This window comes from Varanus komodoensis, unplaced genomic scaffold (assembly GCF_004798865.1).
Source record: "Varanus komodoensis strain SLA01 unplaced genomic scaffold, ASM479886v1 scaffold19, whole genome shotgun sequence".
Classification (NCBI taxonomy): domain Eukaryota; kingdom Metazoa; phylum Chordata; class Lepidosauria; order Squamata; family Varanidae; genus Varanus; species Varanus komodoensis.
The window spans coordinates 10,697,628-10,715,233 of NW_025335550.1; the positions used below are offsets into that span (position 1 = coordinate 10,697,628).

At 55.7% G+C, this 17,606-nt stretch overlaps 1 protein-coding gene across 1 annotated transcript in view; it reads left to right on the forward strand.

Annotated features, from left to right (window-relative positions):
- The first annotated feature begins 16,593 nt into the window (after positions 1 to 16,593).
- JPH3 (junctophilin 3) overlaps positions 16,594 to 17,606 on the forward strand; it is a 39,853-nt gene continuing 38,840 nt past the window's right edge. The window contains 1 exon segment of the mRNA XM_044427984.1: positions 16,594 to 16,975. Within this exon segment, the coding sequence (XP_044283919.1) occupies positions 16,594 to 16,975 (382 nt within the window).

The following is a 17,606-nucleotide window of genomic DNA, read 5'->3' on the forward strand; positions in this document are numbered from 1 at the left end:
GCCGGAGGCGGCGAGGGCGCGGGGCGGCCGGGCCCCCGCTCGGGCCCGAGCCGGGGCGGCCTCCGCGCGATGAGCCGCCCGGGGGGCACCCGGGGGGGGGGGGGGGCGAGGGAGGCCTAGGCCCGTGCCTGGCGGCGGAGGCGCGAAGGCCTCTCTGAAACTGCCCCCAGGACTGCCTTCCGCGCCTCGCGCCTCTCCTCCTCCTCCTCCTCACGGGGCGGCGGCGCTTTCCCCCCGCCGCAGCCCGGGTCCCTCCATCCCTCGCTCCGGCCGGGCGGAGGGGAAGGATCGCCCGCCTCCGCGCTCGCCCGCTCCCGCTTTTTGTGTCGGCGCCTGCCTCCGCCGGCCCGTCGCCCCCGCGCCCCGCTCGCCCCGCGCCCGCCCGCCGCGCCTGCCCCTCCCCCGCGCCCGCCCGGTCCAACCGCCACTAGCGCGGCAAATAATCCCCGCGGTCGGCAGTCGCGGAGGCGCACGCGCCGCTGTTGCCTCCTCCGCCGTTATGTGTGTGAGAGATTCCAAGGGCGGAGGGATTCCTTCCGCTATAAGTGAAAAGGCCCGGCCGGCTGGGGAACGAGGAGGCGGAGCCGCAGGAGGGGGACGAGACTCCCTGCGCGCGCCGCCCCGCCCACTCCGCCCTCGGGCGCGCCGCGATTGGCCCGCGCTTCCCCACCCTCCCTTTCTTCCCTCCTCCCTGCCTCCCCCCGCGTCGCCCAGCTAACGGGAACCGCTCGCGCCCGTCGCCCAGACGCGGCTGTCAATCACTCCTGGCTAGCGGGCCGCTATTGGCTCAAGCGCCGGGGGAGGAGGGAGGAGGGGGCGTGGCGTGGCAGCCGGAGTTCTGTTTCTGTGCGTGTTCGGGGCACGTGCTGCCTTGCCACGGTACGGCTGAAGGCGAAGCGCCCGAGCCAATCGGAGGGCGCGAACGGGAGGGACGGAGGGGGCGCCGGTAGCCTAGCAACATGGCGAGGAGGCGGGAAAGGCTGCCTTGCGGGAGGAAGCGGGGAGGGGGCGAGGAGCGGGAGAAGCGCCGGTCGCCTAGCAACGGAGGGGGCAGGCACGGCGGAGCCCTTGCTTTGTGCCTGCCCGCGCGCATGCGTGCTATCCGGAGTGGGGGGCTCGAGGGGCCGGGGTCGGACGCGCCGCTCCGCACATGCGTCCCTCCCGTGGCTGCGCCGGCTTCGCCCGAAGGGCTCCCAGCGGGCTGGACCGCAAGGTCCCGCGGGGGCTGTGCCGAAGCGCCTGGCCTTGCGGGGGGCATGGCTTCGTGAATCACCGCGCCGCGGAGGGAGCCCGCTGCCCTCAGGGCAACGCTCGCTCGACCCCCACGATCCGTGCAAGAGGCCACGCGAGACGGTCCGGGGAAGCCGCTGCATGAGCCCTCAGCCGCGGAGCGGAGCGGGACGGGTCTTCTTGCATCCGGTTCTCTGGCCCCGCAGAAGCTCAGCGGTGCCGCAGGTACCATCGGGCGCGACCCTGGAATTCCTGAGCGCCTAAAACAGAACAGAAGCAGCCCTGATGAAGACGTCTTTGGAATGCAAAAGCTCGCATACCTTTGCAGCATTCGAAGAAAGGCATTATTTGACAGTGGATGCTGCAGAGCAGTAACATCGGGCACATTCTCTGAAAGTCAGCCGGCATCTGCTAGAGATGTAGGACTCGGTGATGGATTCGATGTAGATTTTATGACTCCGACAGCAGCCTAGGTTTTTCTAAGCCACACAGCCTGCAGACTTGGGTTTCACTTTGTGGTACTTGGCTAATTTACACTGGAAGCTCCGCACTACTGTGTGCACACACAACTGCGCATTCAAATTAGTGCTCATTATCATTCATGTCTATACCTGGACAAGTGTGTATCAGCATTAATGGGAATTAGCACAAGGAGTTTGAAATTCGGGCTTTGAACGAACTCTGATTCTTTCAGAGAGTGGACAGAGACAATGCACAGAACAGAAGGGGTTTAAGAAAATGAATACATTCCCCCTCACTGTCGCTAATACATCGCTAAACTGCCAAATGCAGCAGAACGTTCAGCGAATTGTGTGGTACATCCTCTGACCACAATGAGCTGCAACAAGCGGGCCCATTTCCCATCCGTGCGCTAGAAAACGGTTCCGAATTCTGGAGCGGTGCTCTATGCTCGTCTCCCAGGGAATTAACATCAGAGTGGAGATGCATAGATGGCACTATAACATAACAGAATGTATGAAACAGGAAAACAAGGGCTGCTTGTCTTTCTGCTCTGTGCCCAGTTCAAATGGTTGGATCGCTGTTACTCTGTTAAAGGTGGCGCATTGTTCCGTTGGATTTCTCTGGAGTAAGAATGCGAGTTCATGGTGGGAACTTCAGCCACTTTAGCTTGGAAACGTGCAACGAATTGGCTTTTTCGAATCCCAGCAGGATAAAAAGGAATTTATGGACTGTATAGTCCTGGGTATTTTTCTGATGACCTTATTCCTGCACAATAAGACATCCTCATGGATTTTTTCAAATTTGGTGCGGGACTTTGCATTGTATTCTTCCTGGACTGTTCTTTGAATTTGTGCCTTCGTGGATCCTGACCTTCAGTTCAAGCTAATTCCTGTTTGAATCTCTTCGAATTTGCTACAAAGTTGGATTCCACCTATTTGACCCCACTGCCAGCATTATGTCAAATTAAGTTGAATAACTTCCGATCTCATTCCTAACACAGCGGATGGGAAATGTTTCGAACCTCGGTTTCCTCTGAGAATCGTCAGTGCCTCTCTTTATTAAACTGAGCCCCCCGAATGGCATAGGAATCCGGGCATTCAGATTACGGAACCCCATCTGGCCTTCCAAAGTTCTTGTTCTCTGGAATTACCCAAAATAGTCAGAAGTGTAAGCATGAAGGAAGCCAGATCAAATATTTTAAATTATCTCCTCCCACTTGTATTTTATAGTAGACCAGTGCCAGGCCACCAAATTTAGATAACTGCTGTTCTGATAGATTTCATTTACGTTTCTTTTTCTCACTAAAAGAGGTGGGCAGCGTAATCCTTGGGCTTCAAGCCAACTCCTATTTTTATTATCGTGATTATTATTATTACAACTACTACATTCCCTTTGCAGTAAATCCTCTCCTTTTTCCTTTTGTGAAAAGCCCAAGGCGGCTTCCTCTTTCCCCCCGTTTGCAGCTGGCACAGACAGACGAGCTGCAAACAGGGAACGGCAAAAGTGGCCTCAAGAAGGGTTCTGGGGGGTGGTCTGGTAGGTGGGGGGGCGGAGACTATTGTCCCAAGATGCACCGCAGCAGTGCCTCGGCCCCCTTCTTTCCTGCTCCAAAGTGCTATAGGCTCTGGGCTCAGTATCAACAGTATCAAACTGTTGATACTGAGCCCAGAGGCAACCTTTGCCCCCCCCCCCCCCCCGGCCGGATGCCTGTAATCCTGAGTTTGGAAGGTCACCGGCATCCCCTCAGGATGGTCCCCAGCTGATTTCTGTGTGTGCAGCTGAGACAAATGTAATATTTCCCTATGTATTCTTGTTCCTCCTACGAAGAAATCCTGCCTTGAGATTCCAAGGATCAAGAGAGGATAACGATCCGCCAATCATTCTGGATATAGTGAATGTGATGTATGAGAATCAGGGATTTGGTTGCTGCAGTGTGTGTCGGTCAGACACTTTTGCTCACACAGATCTCCGAAAGGATTTCAAATGGCCAACCAGCTTGGAACGACTCTCGTGAGGAATGTCAAGAAACCAAGCGAAACACCCTACAATTAGAAACTGCAATGGGAAACAGCACTGTTTGAAGACTTGCTTTCATGGGAGTGAGCCATATCCGGCTATCGGGGACTGTCATCATGTGATCTGTTCTCATACCTGCGCCCGCATGAGCCCGACAAGGCGTGTTGGGCCCTGCTCTCCGGCCTGCCAGCCAGAGTGGTTAAGTCAGCCGGAAAAGACAGGGCTTTCTTGGTGGTGGCCCACCGCCTTTGAACTCTCTCCCCCGGTGGCTCTGTGGAAGGGTATGCAGTGGAGCAGCCATGACTGTGGCTCCAAGAGGATTTGTGGCGTGCGGTTCTGCCAACGGCGGGGGAGAACGCCACTTCGCGGGTCGGAAGAGGTGAGGGCCGTGGGCGGCTCACGGGACGCAGGAGCAGATGCGTCCGCGTGGCTCTCACTCCATGGGCTGGCGCTGCTTGTCTGCTGATGCATCAGAGACCTGGGAGGGAAACTCGGGAGGGCCAAGGGGCCGTCCGTGCCGCCACTGCCCTCTTGTGGGGGATTTGTGGTAGCACGCCACATGCTTTCCTCTGTGCCTTGCTCCTTGGCAGAAAATGAAAATATGCCCATACTTGGAAGAAAACGCTGCTGAAGGAAGGAAGGGCTTCGAGGGAAGGTGATGACACCGCGAGCAGAATAACTGGATTCTGCAAATATCCAACAGTTATGAGAGATTAAAAACATCATTGTGTGTCTGTCTTCCTGTGATGCCGTTTATTTTCCCACATATCCTGTCTGTTTCCCAAGGCAGCTTGCAGTCTTCCTCCTCTCCAGCGTATCCTCACAACAACCCTGTGAGGTAGGCTAGGCTGAGAGTCGGTGCCAGGACCAGGTAGGGAAATAAGGGAGGAGACAGTCCCTGAGGTATCCAGGCCTCAGACCTGTTAGGGCTCCAAAGGTTCAAACACACTCTTTAATCAAAATGTCTCTTTATTTTAGCAATGGCCATGTGACAGAGAGGAGCGTAGTTGTTCATTAGCTGTCAGCCATTGCTTCAAAATATGTGCACACTGCTACCTGATCACCAGCCTTTAGGTATCGCAGTCCTTTTCAGCATTTGTTTCTTGCTAATTACTTTGCACATGCCTAGATGCCTTCTAACTTCCAGCATTCCCCACTCAGCATCCATTCATAGGACCGTGCCCTAAAACATAATGGGAACAATTAATGAGTACAATTAAGGTTGCCATCCTGAACTCCACTGAAGACGTTTCTGAGCGATAGTGTGACGAGATCTCTGCTTCCTGTCGCTTGATGCACCAGACCTGCGGCAAACGGAGGGGAAGAGCGTTGTGCCGAAATGCCCAGGCAGAAAATCAGAGAGGTGCTGGGCTTGGAGGGAAAGTAAGTACCTTTTCCAGATGCACAGGGCCAGTGACATACCAGGTGGCTCCACTGTGGGATTCCAGCCTGTGGCAGTTGGGAAGGACGTCGTGGGCTCGGGCTGCCATTTCTAGCAGCGACCGTATTCGGTATGAGATCAAGATACATCATGAGGCAGTTTCCCGTCAAGCGCTGGGCCTCAGCAAGATGCAGCAGGGGGCTGGGAGCACATCCCATACCCGGCTATCCAGCACCACAGTCCTTGCCCCCTTTGTTACCACATGCTCTGTTCCTGGGGCTCACTCCACTAATATCACGGCCGTAGATCAAGAATGTATTTATAGACCCAAACTCTGCAAAGAACACCACTGGTTGTTGCCATGGAAACTGGGATTCTAAAAGTATTCCGGCGATTTGTTCTGGGAGATGGGAAGCCAGCACACCGGCTTCAAAAGCGTTGGGCTTTTGGCGTTTGAGACCTGTGTTCAAGAGGTCGTTGGCTTCTGCCTCAGCAAGACGGCTGCCTGTAGCAGCAGCAGCAGCGAACTTTTCAAGATTTGCACATATTTCAGGAGTGGCGTCTTGCTGGCTTGCAGCTTTGACTTGAGCAACTCAGCTGTTCCGGCCATTCAAGAGGCCTGCTGCATTTGTTCCGCATTCTGCGAAGTTTTCCTGGTGTCGCTGGAGCGAAGGGCTTTGCTAAAAGCGCCGTGAGAGTAACGCATCCCGGCGCACTATTGCCTCCGGCTCCTGCCCTCCCGTCCTGCTATTCGCCCCACTGCCACCTCTTTGCCCTCCCCTCATTCCATGGCCCGGCACTTGGAGCAAAAATAGACATGATGCAGGAGATTTGTGATTTGATTTTCCAGGCTCCCTCTCTGTTTACATCAGAGCAGCTCTGAGTGTGTGGTCGTTGGGCACACTCCATGCCGCCCGCCCAGCCTGGCCTCCCTCCCAATCAGCAACATGCAGCAAGATGCACCGACGGACCGGAAAAGCAGCACAAGTGAATCGGCTTCTTCCCCAGCACTGCCGTTCCAGTCAAAATCAACCCCCCACTTGCAGCCTTTCTAACATTTTTATTTTTAACGTCGGGGGATATAATTACAGTTCCCGCACAACCGCTCTGGCCTTCAGCATCCTGCCCTCCCGGCTGGAAGTATTAGACCCACATTTCTGGGCTTAACTTGGCGAGAGGCAAACTGCAGTTCAGAATCCACTGCGTATTTCAACAGAATCAACGGAGATGTTCAATTGCGTATTTACACGCTCGCACGGGGCTGCGGTTGCTTTGCAGGAGGCTCTCTGTGGTTGGGAAGGGAGCACACCTGTCCCCTGACATTCGATGCTGACGCTAGTCGATCCACGCATGCTTTGCCGCTTGTCTCAGCAGGACGAAAATTCGCCTGCCTGGAGTTGTTGCTCTGAGAGGGTGGGATGGGGGTGGACTAGACGTGCAGAAAGAAACCCGCCAAGCCTTGCGCATGAGCCCTTCTTCCGCTGGAGGGAGCCTGGAGCCTGGAGCCATGCTGTAGTTCTTACCACATATTGAATTACACCCTTAATCCAGAAGAATTAGCAAACCCAACCATGCTTCCAGCACAATTCTCTGTTGGACTGCAGCCCACATCTGGTTTTTAGACTTCCTGTGAGATCAGAACTCTAGAGAATCTTTCAGGAGTGGTGCCTAATCTGACTTGAGCTCACGTGAATGTCGGGCGAAGGGCCACCAGTGGAGAGGGCTGCTTTTGCTCTTGCAAAGAGTCCACCACAGCTCTCCGGGACAGCCCCCCATGAACCTAAACTTTGGGATCAGGGGGCTGTGTGTGGGAAATTGTGTGCGCCTCCCTGTACATCAATTGTGATTGTAATTGTAATCAATTGTACCACTTGCGATGTATGGCTGTGAAAACTGGACCGTAAGGAAGGCTGAGCACTGAAGAATTGAGGCCTTTGAATTGTGGTGCTGGAGGAGACCCCTGCGAGTCCCTTGGACCACAAGGAGATCAAATCAGTCAGTCCTAGAGGAGATCGACCCTGACTGCACTTTAGAAGGTCAGATCCTGAAGGTGAAACTCAAATACTTTGGCCACCTAATGAGAAGGACGGACTCCCTGGAGAAGACCCTGATGCTGGGAACGATTGATGGCAAAAGGAGAAGGGGGCGGCAGAGGATGAGGTGGCTGGATGGGGTCACTGGGGCAGTGGGTGTGGGCTTGGGTGGACTCTGGGGGATGGTGGAGGAGAGGAAGGCCTGGAGGAGTGTTGTCCGTCGGACACGACTTTGTGACTAAACAACCACAACCTTGTACATCAGTGTTCACACCACGAAAGCCAAGCTTGGCATTTTGAATCCCCCTTCGTCGAGGCCAGTGCTCTGACCACCCCCCTTCTGCTTCCAATGGCAGTGTGACCTGCAGAAAAGCAACAGGTGAAGCGGTGATAGCACGCTTTCCCCAGCTGAATTTTTTACCTGTCATGAAGCTTCTCCCGGTGCAGCGGAGAGCAGTTAAATGACTCACCCACAGCGGTTTTTCCGCCACGCCTGGCTCCCCGATTACAACGCCTGTGCATCAAACACAAAGCCATCCGTCTTCTCTCTGGCACTCGTGTCGGGATTCTAGCCGCTCCAGACTGTCTGCTCTGGTTCCGTGCTGTGAGAACACTCTGTATGTGTGGAAAGGCAACTTCTGCTTCAGGGGCATCTGTTCCAGATGGAGCCGCTGTGGCGTTTTCGTGCAAGACTATAAAACCTGCTTTCAGACTGGGGTGCTATGACCGGGCTTCCCTGAATGTGGGATCGGAGGGTTTGCTTTCACAGAATCACAGGGAATGAAGGACTCCCCAGGGACTGTCTCACTTCTTCCCAGGAAAATAGAAACATAGAAAACAGAGCGAGTCAGAAGGGGTCTCCCGGGCCATCTAGTCTGACCTCCAGCACCAGCCGGGTTATTTATGCCAAATTGAGGAAGGTGTATCCAACTCTTTCTAATTACTAGGAATTGGAGGCCTTTAGACCATTGTTGGTCTTCACCCAATATCTCCTCCCCTAACAGTAATCCTTCGTAGCTTCTCCCCACACAATTTTATCGTCCACTGAAGAAGGCTCCTCGCTGTTCCTACATTATCCATACATTAATAAAGATGAGCTTTGCAAGAGGGTGGCTGCAGCCTCATGGCCAGAATATGCATCACACGTATCTATTGCAAACTAGCAATTTGTAGTACATGCAGAACATGTATTTTTATGCAAGCATTGCATTCGATAAGAAATGTTTCAAGGATGGTTTTACCCTGGCTGTCTATTCATGAAATCAGTCGTCTCCCCGAAGGTATGGGACCTGACCATTTAATGATTTAAATTTAAATTTAACCATTTGACGATTTAAGAAAGTTGCAAGAACCATTACAGGCAGAATCAGGCGGTCTGAACATGCTTGTACATTCATTAAAAATCTGGGATTTGGCCAGAAAACCAATCCAGCATCTGGAGGAAACGGTGGGCAAGTGACATTAGGTTTCTTAGGAACCAATGACACATCCTTATATTGAATTAGACTATCGGCCCATGTAAGCCAGTGTCACGCTCCTGCAGAGACTTTTTTCCAAGCCTGCTACAGGAGATCTTTTAACTGCAAATGCCAGAAGTTGAGCCTGCATCCGCAAGCAAGGCGTGTGCTTCTCCGCTGTAATTTATCGTGCTGGAGTCTGTCTGGAATGAGGGAACTGGGCACAGCCCACCGAAGAGTGCGGCTGCCTTGCTCTCCACATGTGGCTCGCACCAAGATGTTCTGGAAGTTGTTGCTCTGGGAGCATGCCAAGAGTGCTCTCCCGGAGAGCTTCCCCTCCTCACAAAACTGTTCCTTGGCAAAACCCTGCATCTCCCGCTTCCCCAGCACTCTGCGCTCCTGGCATTTTCAGTTGCCTTGGGCTACAACCTACCTATCCGTTGCCAACACACAGGGCATGGGGAATTCACAGATGCATCATGGAGCAACTCGGCTGAATATGTGCATCCGCAACAGCTCCATTGTGTTTATCTGCAGTGTCTCACATGGGTAAGTCCGTGCCCGTCTTGGCCAGCACACACACGTGAGCTTCAGTCTGATAAAAGACACCCCTACTTTCATAATGTCTGATGGAAGAGAATACCTCCAACCCTACAGATTCTTACAACATCTCCCATCCCTCACAAAGCCCCTCAGATTTATGCTTCTCTGGGAAATTCTGAAGACATTCAGAAAATTCAGAACTGCTGAAGAAAATGGATGCATTTGAAACATGTTGCTGGAGGAGAAGCTTTGGAAATGGAAGACGGACAAGGCAGTTCTGGGTTAAAACAAGACAGGAGTTGCCCTGGAAGGAGACATGACAAACCTGAAGCTGTTGTGCTTTGGGCACGTCCTGAGAAGGCAAATGTCCCTGGAGAAGACCATCCTGCTAGGGAAAGTCGAAGACAGAAGAGGAAACGGAAGACCAAACGTGAGATGGACGGACTCCATGAAGGAAGCCACAGCCTTGAACATGGAAGAGCTGAGCAGGGCTGTCATGGACAGCACATTTGGGGGGGCTCTTATTGATCAGGTCACCTTTAGTTGGAGACGACTGGATGGCACAGTACAACAACCAGCTCATGGGGTGGGAGTGTCATCTGACACACCAACAACAAGCCATGGCTTCTCTTCCTGGGTTGTTTGTGGCTAACAACCTACAGTTCAGGGTTCGCATGTAACAACAAGCCATGATTCATCAACAACCTATGCTCAACCATCACTCTGAGTTGTTGCTATGTGTGAACCAGGCTTGAGTGTGGCACAAAATCTGCGTAACGGCAGGCTCTTTCCCCCTCGCATCACTGAAAGAGGACTCGTGTTTGGGAAATGTTCGACTCTTCCCTTCCCCCTCTTCCTTGCTGCCTTAGTGACCTACCAGCAATGTGGGGATGAGTCACTCCATGCTTGTGACAAGTCTAAGCCTTTTTGAACATTTCTATTTTAGTTGTTACTTTGAAAAGCAACAAGAACAGGGAAAGCCTAGGAGTGGAGGTGGGGTGGAGGAAGTGAAGATGTAGCTCTCAAGAGGTTCTTTGGCCTGTCTGATCACCGCAGATCCTCATTTTCCTCCCAGTCTGTGGAAGCGATGGAACGTTTAAGATCTAATGGCTGGGAGAAAGAGGGAGAAGAGGAGAAACTAAATGATCAAGGAGTTGACAGGACTCCCCTGTGAAGAGGGAGAAATGTTTATCTCTCTTCCGTGATACCAGAACCCAAAGGGGTCACCCATGGAGCCGATGGGTGGGACTTCCAGGGCAGATCAGTGGAAGGCCTTCTTCACACTGAGCATCCTTAAGCGACGGAACGTACTTCCATGAGAGGAAGCCGGTGTGGAGGACTTCCGGGGGGATTGGATGAATTCACAAGGAGGACGCTGCGGAGGGCTTGGAGTCTTGATGGCCGCGAGCTCCCTCTGGCATCAGTGGAGAGTTCTGCCCATGTGCACCCATTCTTGGGGAGCATCCGCGGGGGTGGGGGGCGGCTGCTGGAAGGAACCCTGGACTGTCACCGTGTGAATGGGATGCTGGATGCAAGACTGAAGTGAGGGACGCAGATTTGGGCCCAGCGTCGTGCTATTTGAAAGAGCTCCATCCACACCTTCTGCTCAGGAGGCGAAGTCGTGTGGTGGGACGGTCAGGTTTGTGTGTTGCGTGTGAGGAACGTGCGATCGCAGGGCCGTGGCGGCCCACTTCCATTCGTTGGCCTGTGAAGCACGAAAGTGCTCCCCCGCAGCACCCACAGGGCCGGCTGTTCCACGAACCAGGGCAAGGGACCTGCATCACGTGGTGGAGTGGGAGGGGCAGCAGGGGTGGCTGCCCCCAGCACACGAGCTCTGGGGAGCATCTCTGGCAGCGCTCCACCGTGGCTTTTGCCGCAGCCACCAGAGCCGCCTGCGAACCCTCCCTGGACGTCTTGTCTCTGCGGAGAAGAGGCTGCCGGGCTCTCAGGAGAGCTTGCGCACACCTCACTTCTCCTGGCTGCCCGGGTCTCCACCGAGCCAGTGCCCTGGCAGCACAGGTGAGGGGAAACCCAGCAAAAGCGGGTGGCCAAGTGGGAAGGGGTGCGGTGGCCACACATGCTGTTCCCGCTTCCGGTGGTGATGCGGTTTGACCGGAGACTGGTCCCCACAGAGGCGTGCTTAGGCGAGAAGTCCCTCTGACCTCAACAGGGTTGGCTTCCAAGGGTCTTGCGTGCAAGCGCTGCCTCAGAGGGGAAGATACGCAGAGAAGAAAGCAGCGCAGTCCCCAAGAAGGGCTAATGCTGTGAATATTCTAGCAGCCTGGACGATGCAGAAGGTTGCTAACTTCCCCGGGGCCTGAGCTGCCTGATCCTGCCTCATCTTGGAAGCTAAGTGGGGTCAGGCCTGGTTGCAGTCTGGATGGGTGACTTCACTGTTGTGAAGCACCCAGAGAGTTGTGGCTACGGGTGGTATAGAAGCATGATAGAGCACCCACCACAACTGGGGATGTCTTTCAAGCCCCACTGCCGGGATGTATCCATGGGATTGCAGCCTCAGGGGAACGGCGAGAGAACGGGAGATGCCGAGCCCATATTCCTTAGCTGCCTCCAGCACATGCCACTCTGGTTCCCTCGGTGCCTCCCCCGCCGCTCAGTACTACATCCCAGCATCACGGCTGGATGAGTGCCTCCCCGGGGGACCAAGGCATCGATCAGCAGCTGCTGCGAGCAGAGAGAAGTCTCAGCTCCCCCTCTCCATCTGCTGGCTCGCAAAAACACGCCGTGTCTGCGCAAGCAGCAGAGGGCGAAACGCGCCTTCTCGATCACCCTCCCCGCTGGGGGGAGTCTTTACTGAAGGCTCCCCCCGGCTGGGAGCTGGCAGGGCCGTCCTTGTCCACACCACACCTCTGGCCCCGTCCTCTCCCGCTTCTCCACGTGGGGGCTCCAAGGGGTCTCCTTGCAGGCAGTGACCGCCCGTGGCCGGTTTTCCCACTGGTGGGAGCCATTCTTGCATGGGTGCCCAGCTCCCTCGGCTTGTCCGTCACATCCCGTGAGCCCAGGCACCAGGGGTTGTTTGAGGGAGGAGGAGATCTCCTGCCACCTGGGCCTGCAGGGTGCAAAGGCCCAGCACGCCATCCCGCAACACTGGCGTCCACAAGATGGCAGCCCCACGGAGCAGCTCAGGCCCAATGGGCTGTCTTGCCATGAAAGCCCCGTCGGGGAGAGAAGGCCAAGGACCAGGACCTTTCCATGGGTGACGGCAAGGAGGCTCCACACCTACTAGAACGAATTTCGGGGAAAGAAATGCCGGCTTCCGACAAGCGCATTCAAGAGGATGACGAAAGATCTTCACCAGGACCTTGTGGGAGCAGTGGCAGAACTTGGTGGGTTCCCTGTACCCATCATCCCCGCTGGCTGCTCGGGTCCCCTTTCCTGTGCGGACCCACGTCGACTGAATCCCCCCCCGCCGAGGGAGTGAGCTTGTCGCCGACTCTGCCAGCCTTCAGCACCTTGCAAGATCACGCTTACTTTCCTGGTCATTCAGACGTCAGTCATGGGCGAGCTGGCTGCGGACGATGCTTGTGTGATATTGTGTTGGAAGGACAAATATGTTGTGTTTGCTGGTCAAACGTGGCACACGGTGTCTTTTTGGGAAGATGCTTTTATGGAGTTGCTCCATCTTATAGCTGGCCTCCGGCTTCTTCATCTTCCCTCGACTTTCCCTGGCATTTCTGTCTTCTGCAATGCAAACCACTTTAGTTGTGTGTCTTTTCTCCAAAAGCGTTCCAAAAGCTTCTTATACAGGATAATACAATTAAAATATCAGCCACTCTCTTTTAAATATACAGATTCTTCCCTCAGCTGGTGTGTTCTAAGCAGGCAACAGCATTATCCAAGGACCGCTGAGATGTTTCCGCTGAAAATCCTGGGCCCATAAGGAACATCTAGAGAAGAGCAGGCCTCAACGACAGTAGAAACAAACTGCATTTTCCCCTAGCACTGTGGACGATGGGTTTGAAATATGAAAGAGTACATGCTCAGAGGACTGTTTGATTAAAGTTGATTAAAACTGGGGCTGGCCAACACTTCTGTGGCTGTTCCAACCTATCACTAATGGAGCAGCAGTTGTAAAGCATGGACTGGATTAGGGAGCCAGTGTGGTGTTGTGGTTGAGAGGTCCTGGGGCTCAGGCGATCCGGGTTCTAGCGCCTGCTCGGCCATGGAGCTCCCTGGTGACTTGGGGCCAGTCACAGACTCGCAGCCCAGCCCACCTCACAGGGTTGCTGTTGTGAGGATGAGATTGAGGGTGGGGGGGATGTAAGCCACCTTTCTTTTTTCCTTCAAAGAAAAGCAGGTGGGATATAAATGAACTAAAACTAAATAAATTAAAAATGGTGGTTGGGGAAGGGGAGAGGAGAGGACTCCCAGCTCAATGGAAGGAGCACAGGTGGCTGCGGAGCGGAGATCAGGTCCTGGCGCCACTGTCCAAACGACCGCCTAACGTCCCTGCCTTTTCTGAAATGACGCGCGGGGGTCTTGCCTGGGCCTCAGTGCCACAGCTCCGTTGCTTGCCCTCTCCAGGGAGGCGTGTGCCCCGCACGGAGTCGGGGGCCCAGCTCGGTCTTGACCGGAGGGCCAGCTCCCTGCTAGAGGCCCGGCCCGCCCAGCATGCTTGCTCCCTCAGGGTTGCTGGGTTTCCTCCGATCAGGACAGACTCCCTTCTGCCGCTGCAGCTGAGCCACCGGATTTCTCTGTGGAAACTGGGCTCTATTTTTATCTGGCTAAGGAAGATCAGATTTGCAGTAATTGGCTAGATAAACAGACGCACTCTGTGCGAACCAAGTTAATGGGATACTTTTGGTGGCCGGCAAAGGCACTTTGCTGATGCTTCAACCAAAGAAAGTAATTAAGCTAATTTGCCGCACTCATGCTGGTAACATGTCTGCTAAGGGCCATGCTGGCGTGCCTCGCCTCACACGCTTCCACACTAAACCTTTTCGCCTTGTATGAAGCGTGTAAATGTCAGTCCATCAGGACCGCTGGTAAAGAGCTTAGAAAATGGAATTAGAGCCAAACATGTGCAAGAATTTCTCTTTCCCGTTAACCTGGGTCCTGACCTTTATTTACCCAAGACAAGAGATTAGAGATGTTACAGTGGGGCTTGGAGAGAAGGTTACACTACTTCCTTCCTAGACGCACATGGGTAAACCTGATTCTTACCATTTCCAGCTACTCTGAAAGCAATTCTTAAGTTGGAATCTACTAAAGAACCTAGATGATGATGATGATGATGATTAATTTTATTTATATAGGACATAAGAGCTAAAGCTCTCAGGGCAGTTTGTAATAATTCATAAAACCAACAATACAACAAAACCTCATATTTTTGCCCCAAATGCAAACATTTAAAATGAATTAAAAATACCTAACGCAACATGAATCAAGGGTTGTGTAGTCCCCTCAAGCCTTTAAATATTCCTGTATGTTTTAAATGCCTTGGCACAGAGAGACATCTTAACCTGTGGCCAGAAGGATGGCCAGGTCAGTGCCAGCTGGGCCGTGTAGGAAGATCGTTCCAGCACTGGAGGCCACCACAGAGAAGGCTCTGCTCATTGTTTCTGCCCTCCAAGACTCCCCTGGAGGGTGTCCCTTGGCTGTCTCTTGATAGGAACATTGTCCCTGAGGGAAAGGGAGATTCTGTATTGCATGATTTTGTCCAAGGGAATTCAACGAACAAGACACAGGAAGATGTGAAGTGCATCATAATGTGCCAACGTGCCATGGAGGGGGTGCCAGAACCTCATCCCCAGAGGAAGGGGCTCCTCTGTGAACTATTTGGGAGAGGACTCGGTCACAGGAAGTCTCCATGATGCTTCTGCCTCCTTATCCACTCCTCCTGTATTACCTTTCCATTTTGGTCAACCACCAAAGCTCTCTCGCATCTAAGCATGGGTGGGAGTCCACCTCATACAAACTTTTGCCCGTGATGGCAAAGCGCTTCATGGCTTCCCTGGATAGAGCGACTAAAAGTGCCCACAGGGGTCAGTTGTGTTGGCTGCATTCTTTTAATCCATCTGACACCTTGTGGCTTGGGCATTTCCCATTCACGGCACCCCATTGCTGCAGAGAAGAGCTGGCTCCCCCGTGCCTCCAACTGTTGCAGGGGAAAGATATTTCCCAAGCCAAAAGAGACATCCCGCTTATCCGGACTCCCTGGGGCAGATGGGGCAGGGGGCTTCCCCCTGCTGGACAAGATGATGGCGAGGTTCGCTTTGTGCAGCTTTAGGAAGGGTCGGTGGGACAGGCCAGAGCACCGAAATGAGGGGCTGCAGCCCTCCGAAGGCAGCTAGCTTGCTTCGGCTGCTGGAGCCAGGGCTGGGGCCGGGATGCGAGTGGGTACAGCCAGGATCCCGGCCGGATTTGCCCTTCCAAGCCCACTGCTTCGGTAGGCACGGGGATGCGCAACCGGCCTTGGAAGGCGGCCCGCTCCCCGGCCCGCGGGCGCTGGATGCGCTCTCCAGGGCCTGCTGGAGATTTTTAGCCTTGTCTCCAAGGAAGTGAAAGGGAGGAGAGATTTGGGGGGGGGGGGGATGCGTGTTACGCAGTTCCTGTACCTTTAAATCCAGGAGGCTCGGCTGAGACATGTTCGCGCGCACAGCGGGGAGAGGAGCGAGACTGGCTGGGCTTGGCGCTCCTCGATAAGCAAGATTTCGATCCTTTCGCTGGGAGGACGGGAAGCGGCGGGCGGGGCTGAGCCGGGGAGGGCGGCGGGCGGGGATGCCGGGCGATCGGCGCCCCTGCCAGCCCGGAGCCACCGGAGGGGAGCGCCGCTGCCCCCGCGCCGGCCCTCCCCGCGGGGCGCCGGCGGAGCCACAATGTGGGACGCGTCCCAGAAAGCAGGCTGAGCGCTGACGGGACGCGGCGCGGCGCGCGGAGGGCGAGGGCGGCTCTCGCCGGGGGAGGCGCGGGGGGCGCGCGTGCGCGCGTGCGCGCGTGCATTTGTGTGCACGGTGTGCGTGAGAGAGCGAGCGAGCGAGCGAGGGAGCGAGGGGCGGCCACCGCATTGCTGCGATTCCAGGGAGCTGTCCGGCACAGCGGCGGCCATGGGGCGGCTGCGGGGGCCCGCGCGCGCGCCTCGCCCTCGCCGTCAGCACAGCAGCAGGTGGAGGTCACCGAAGGCGATCTAGGACCCCCGCCGCCGGAGCCCCCCGGGCCGCCTCCGCTCGCGCGCCGCCGCCCGGCCTCCCCTCCGCTGCGCACCGATCCCCGCGCGGGCGCGTCTGCGCCAGAACCCGCTCGGCGCGGCGCGGCGCGACCGCCCTCCCGGGCTCCGGCGAGGCGGGGCGGGCGAGGACGGGTCCCGGGCTCCCGGGGCGATGTGCGGGCGGCGGGCACCCGCTCCAGCGGCGCCCGCACCGTGCTGCATTGTCTGAGGGGGCGCTCCCGTGCCCGACCGGCTCCTCGGCGCGCTTTTTCCCCTGTTGGAGCATCCGCGGGCTGAGTTACATGCATGTCCAGTGGGGGAAGGTTTAATTTTGATGATGGCGGGTCCTACTGCGGAGGCTGGGAGGACGGCAAGGCTCACGGACACGGCGTCTGCACAGGCCCCAAGGGGCAGGGGGAATACGCCGGCTCCTGGAGCCACGGCTTCGAAGTGCTGGGCGTTTACACCTGGCCCAGCGGCAACACCTTCCAGGGCACCTGGGCGCAGGGCAAGCGCCACGGCATCGGCCTGGAGAGCAAAGGGAAGTGGGCGTACAAAGGCGAATGGACGCACGGATTTAAGGGACGCTACGGGGTGCGCGAGTGCGCGGCGAACGGGGCCAGGTACGAGGGCACCTGGAGCAACGGGCTGCAGGACGGTTATGGGACGGAGACGTACTCCGACGGAGGTAAGCGGCGTGCCAGCGGCACTCTCTCGCTCCGGGCCAAGGGGCCCCTCTCCCTTCCCTTCCCTTCCCTTCCCTTCCCTTCCCTTCCCTTCCCTTCCCTTCCCCGAACGGGAACCCCCTGGCCAGGGGACGCCTTTCAGAAAGGGGGTACGGGTTTGCAGTGGGCTTCCCAAGGGTCAGGAAACGCTGTCCGTGCTGGCAAGTTTGGTGGGGGTCCGTGTGCTGCCGTTTTGTGCTCACCTGCATTGCTTTCCTGGAAGGCCCGCCTCGAATGTGCTTGCTGGACAGGGTGGGCTTGGAAGTGGAGAACGGGGGGCTCATGGGACTCACGGAGAAGTGCTGCCTTGAGCATGTGGGAAAGAGCACAGGAACTGGGGCCTGTGATCTTGGGAGGGCCCAGAGGTGTCCAGAGGTGCCTGTGTGGAAGAAGGAGAACAAGCCGGTCAGGGAGAAAGAGGCTGGATTAGAAGAGATCCAGCAAAAGGCCGAGAGATGCTGTGGAACCTGAAGCAAAGGATCTGGCAGCTCTCTCTGCTGCCGATGGACCCGAGCACAATTCTCTCAGAAACCACGGGTGGCCTCTTGTCGTTTTTATGAGGCTTGTGCAAGGCAACGGCCTGGTGGATCATGT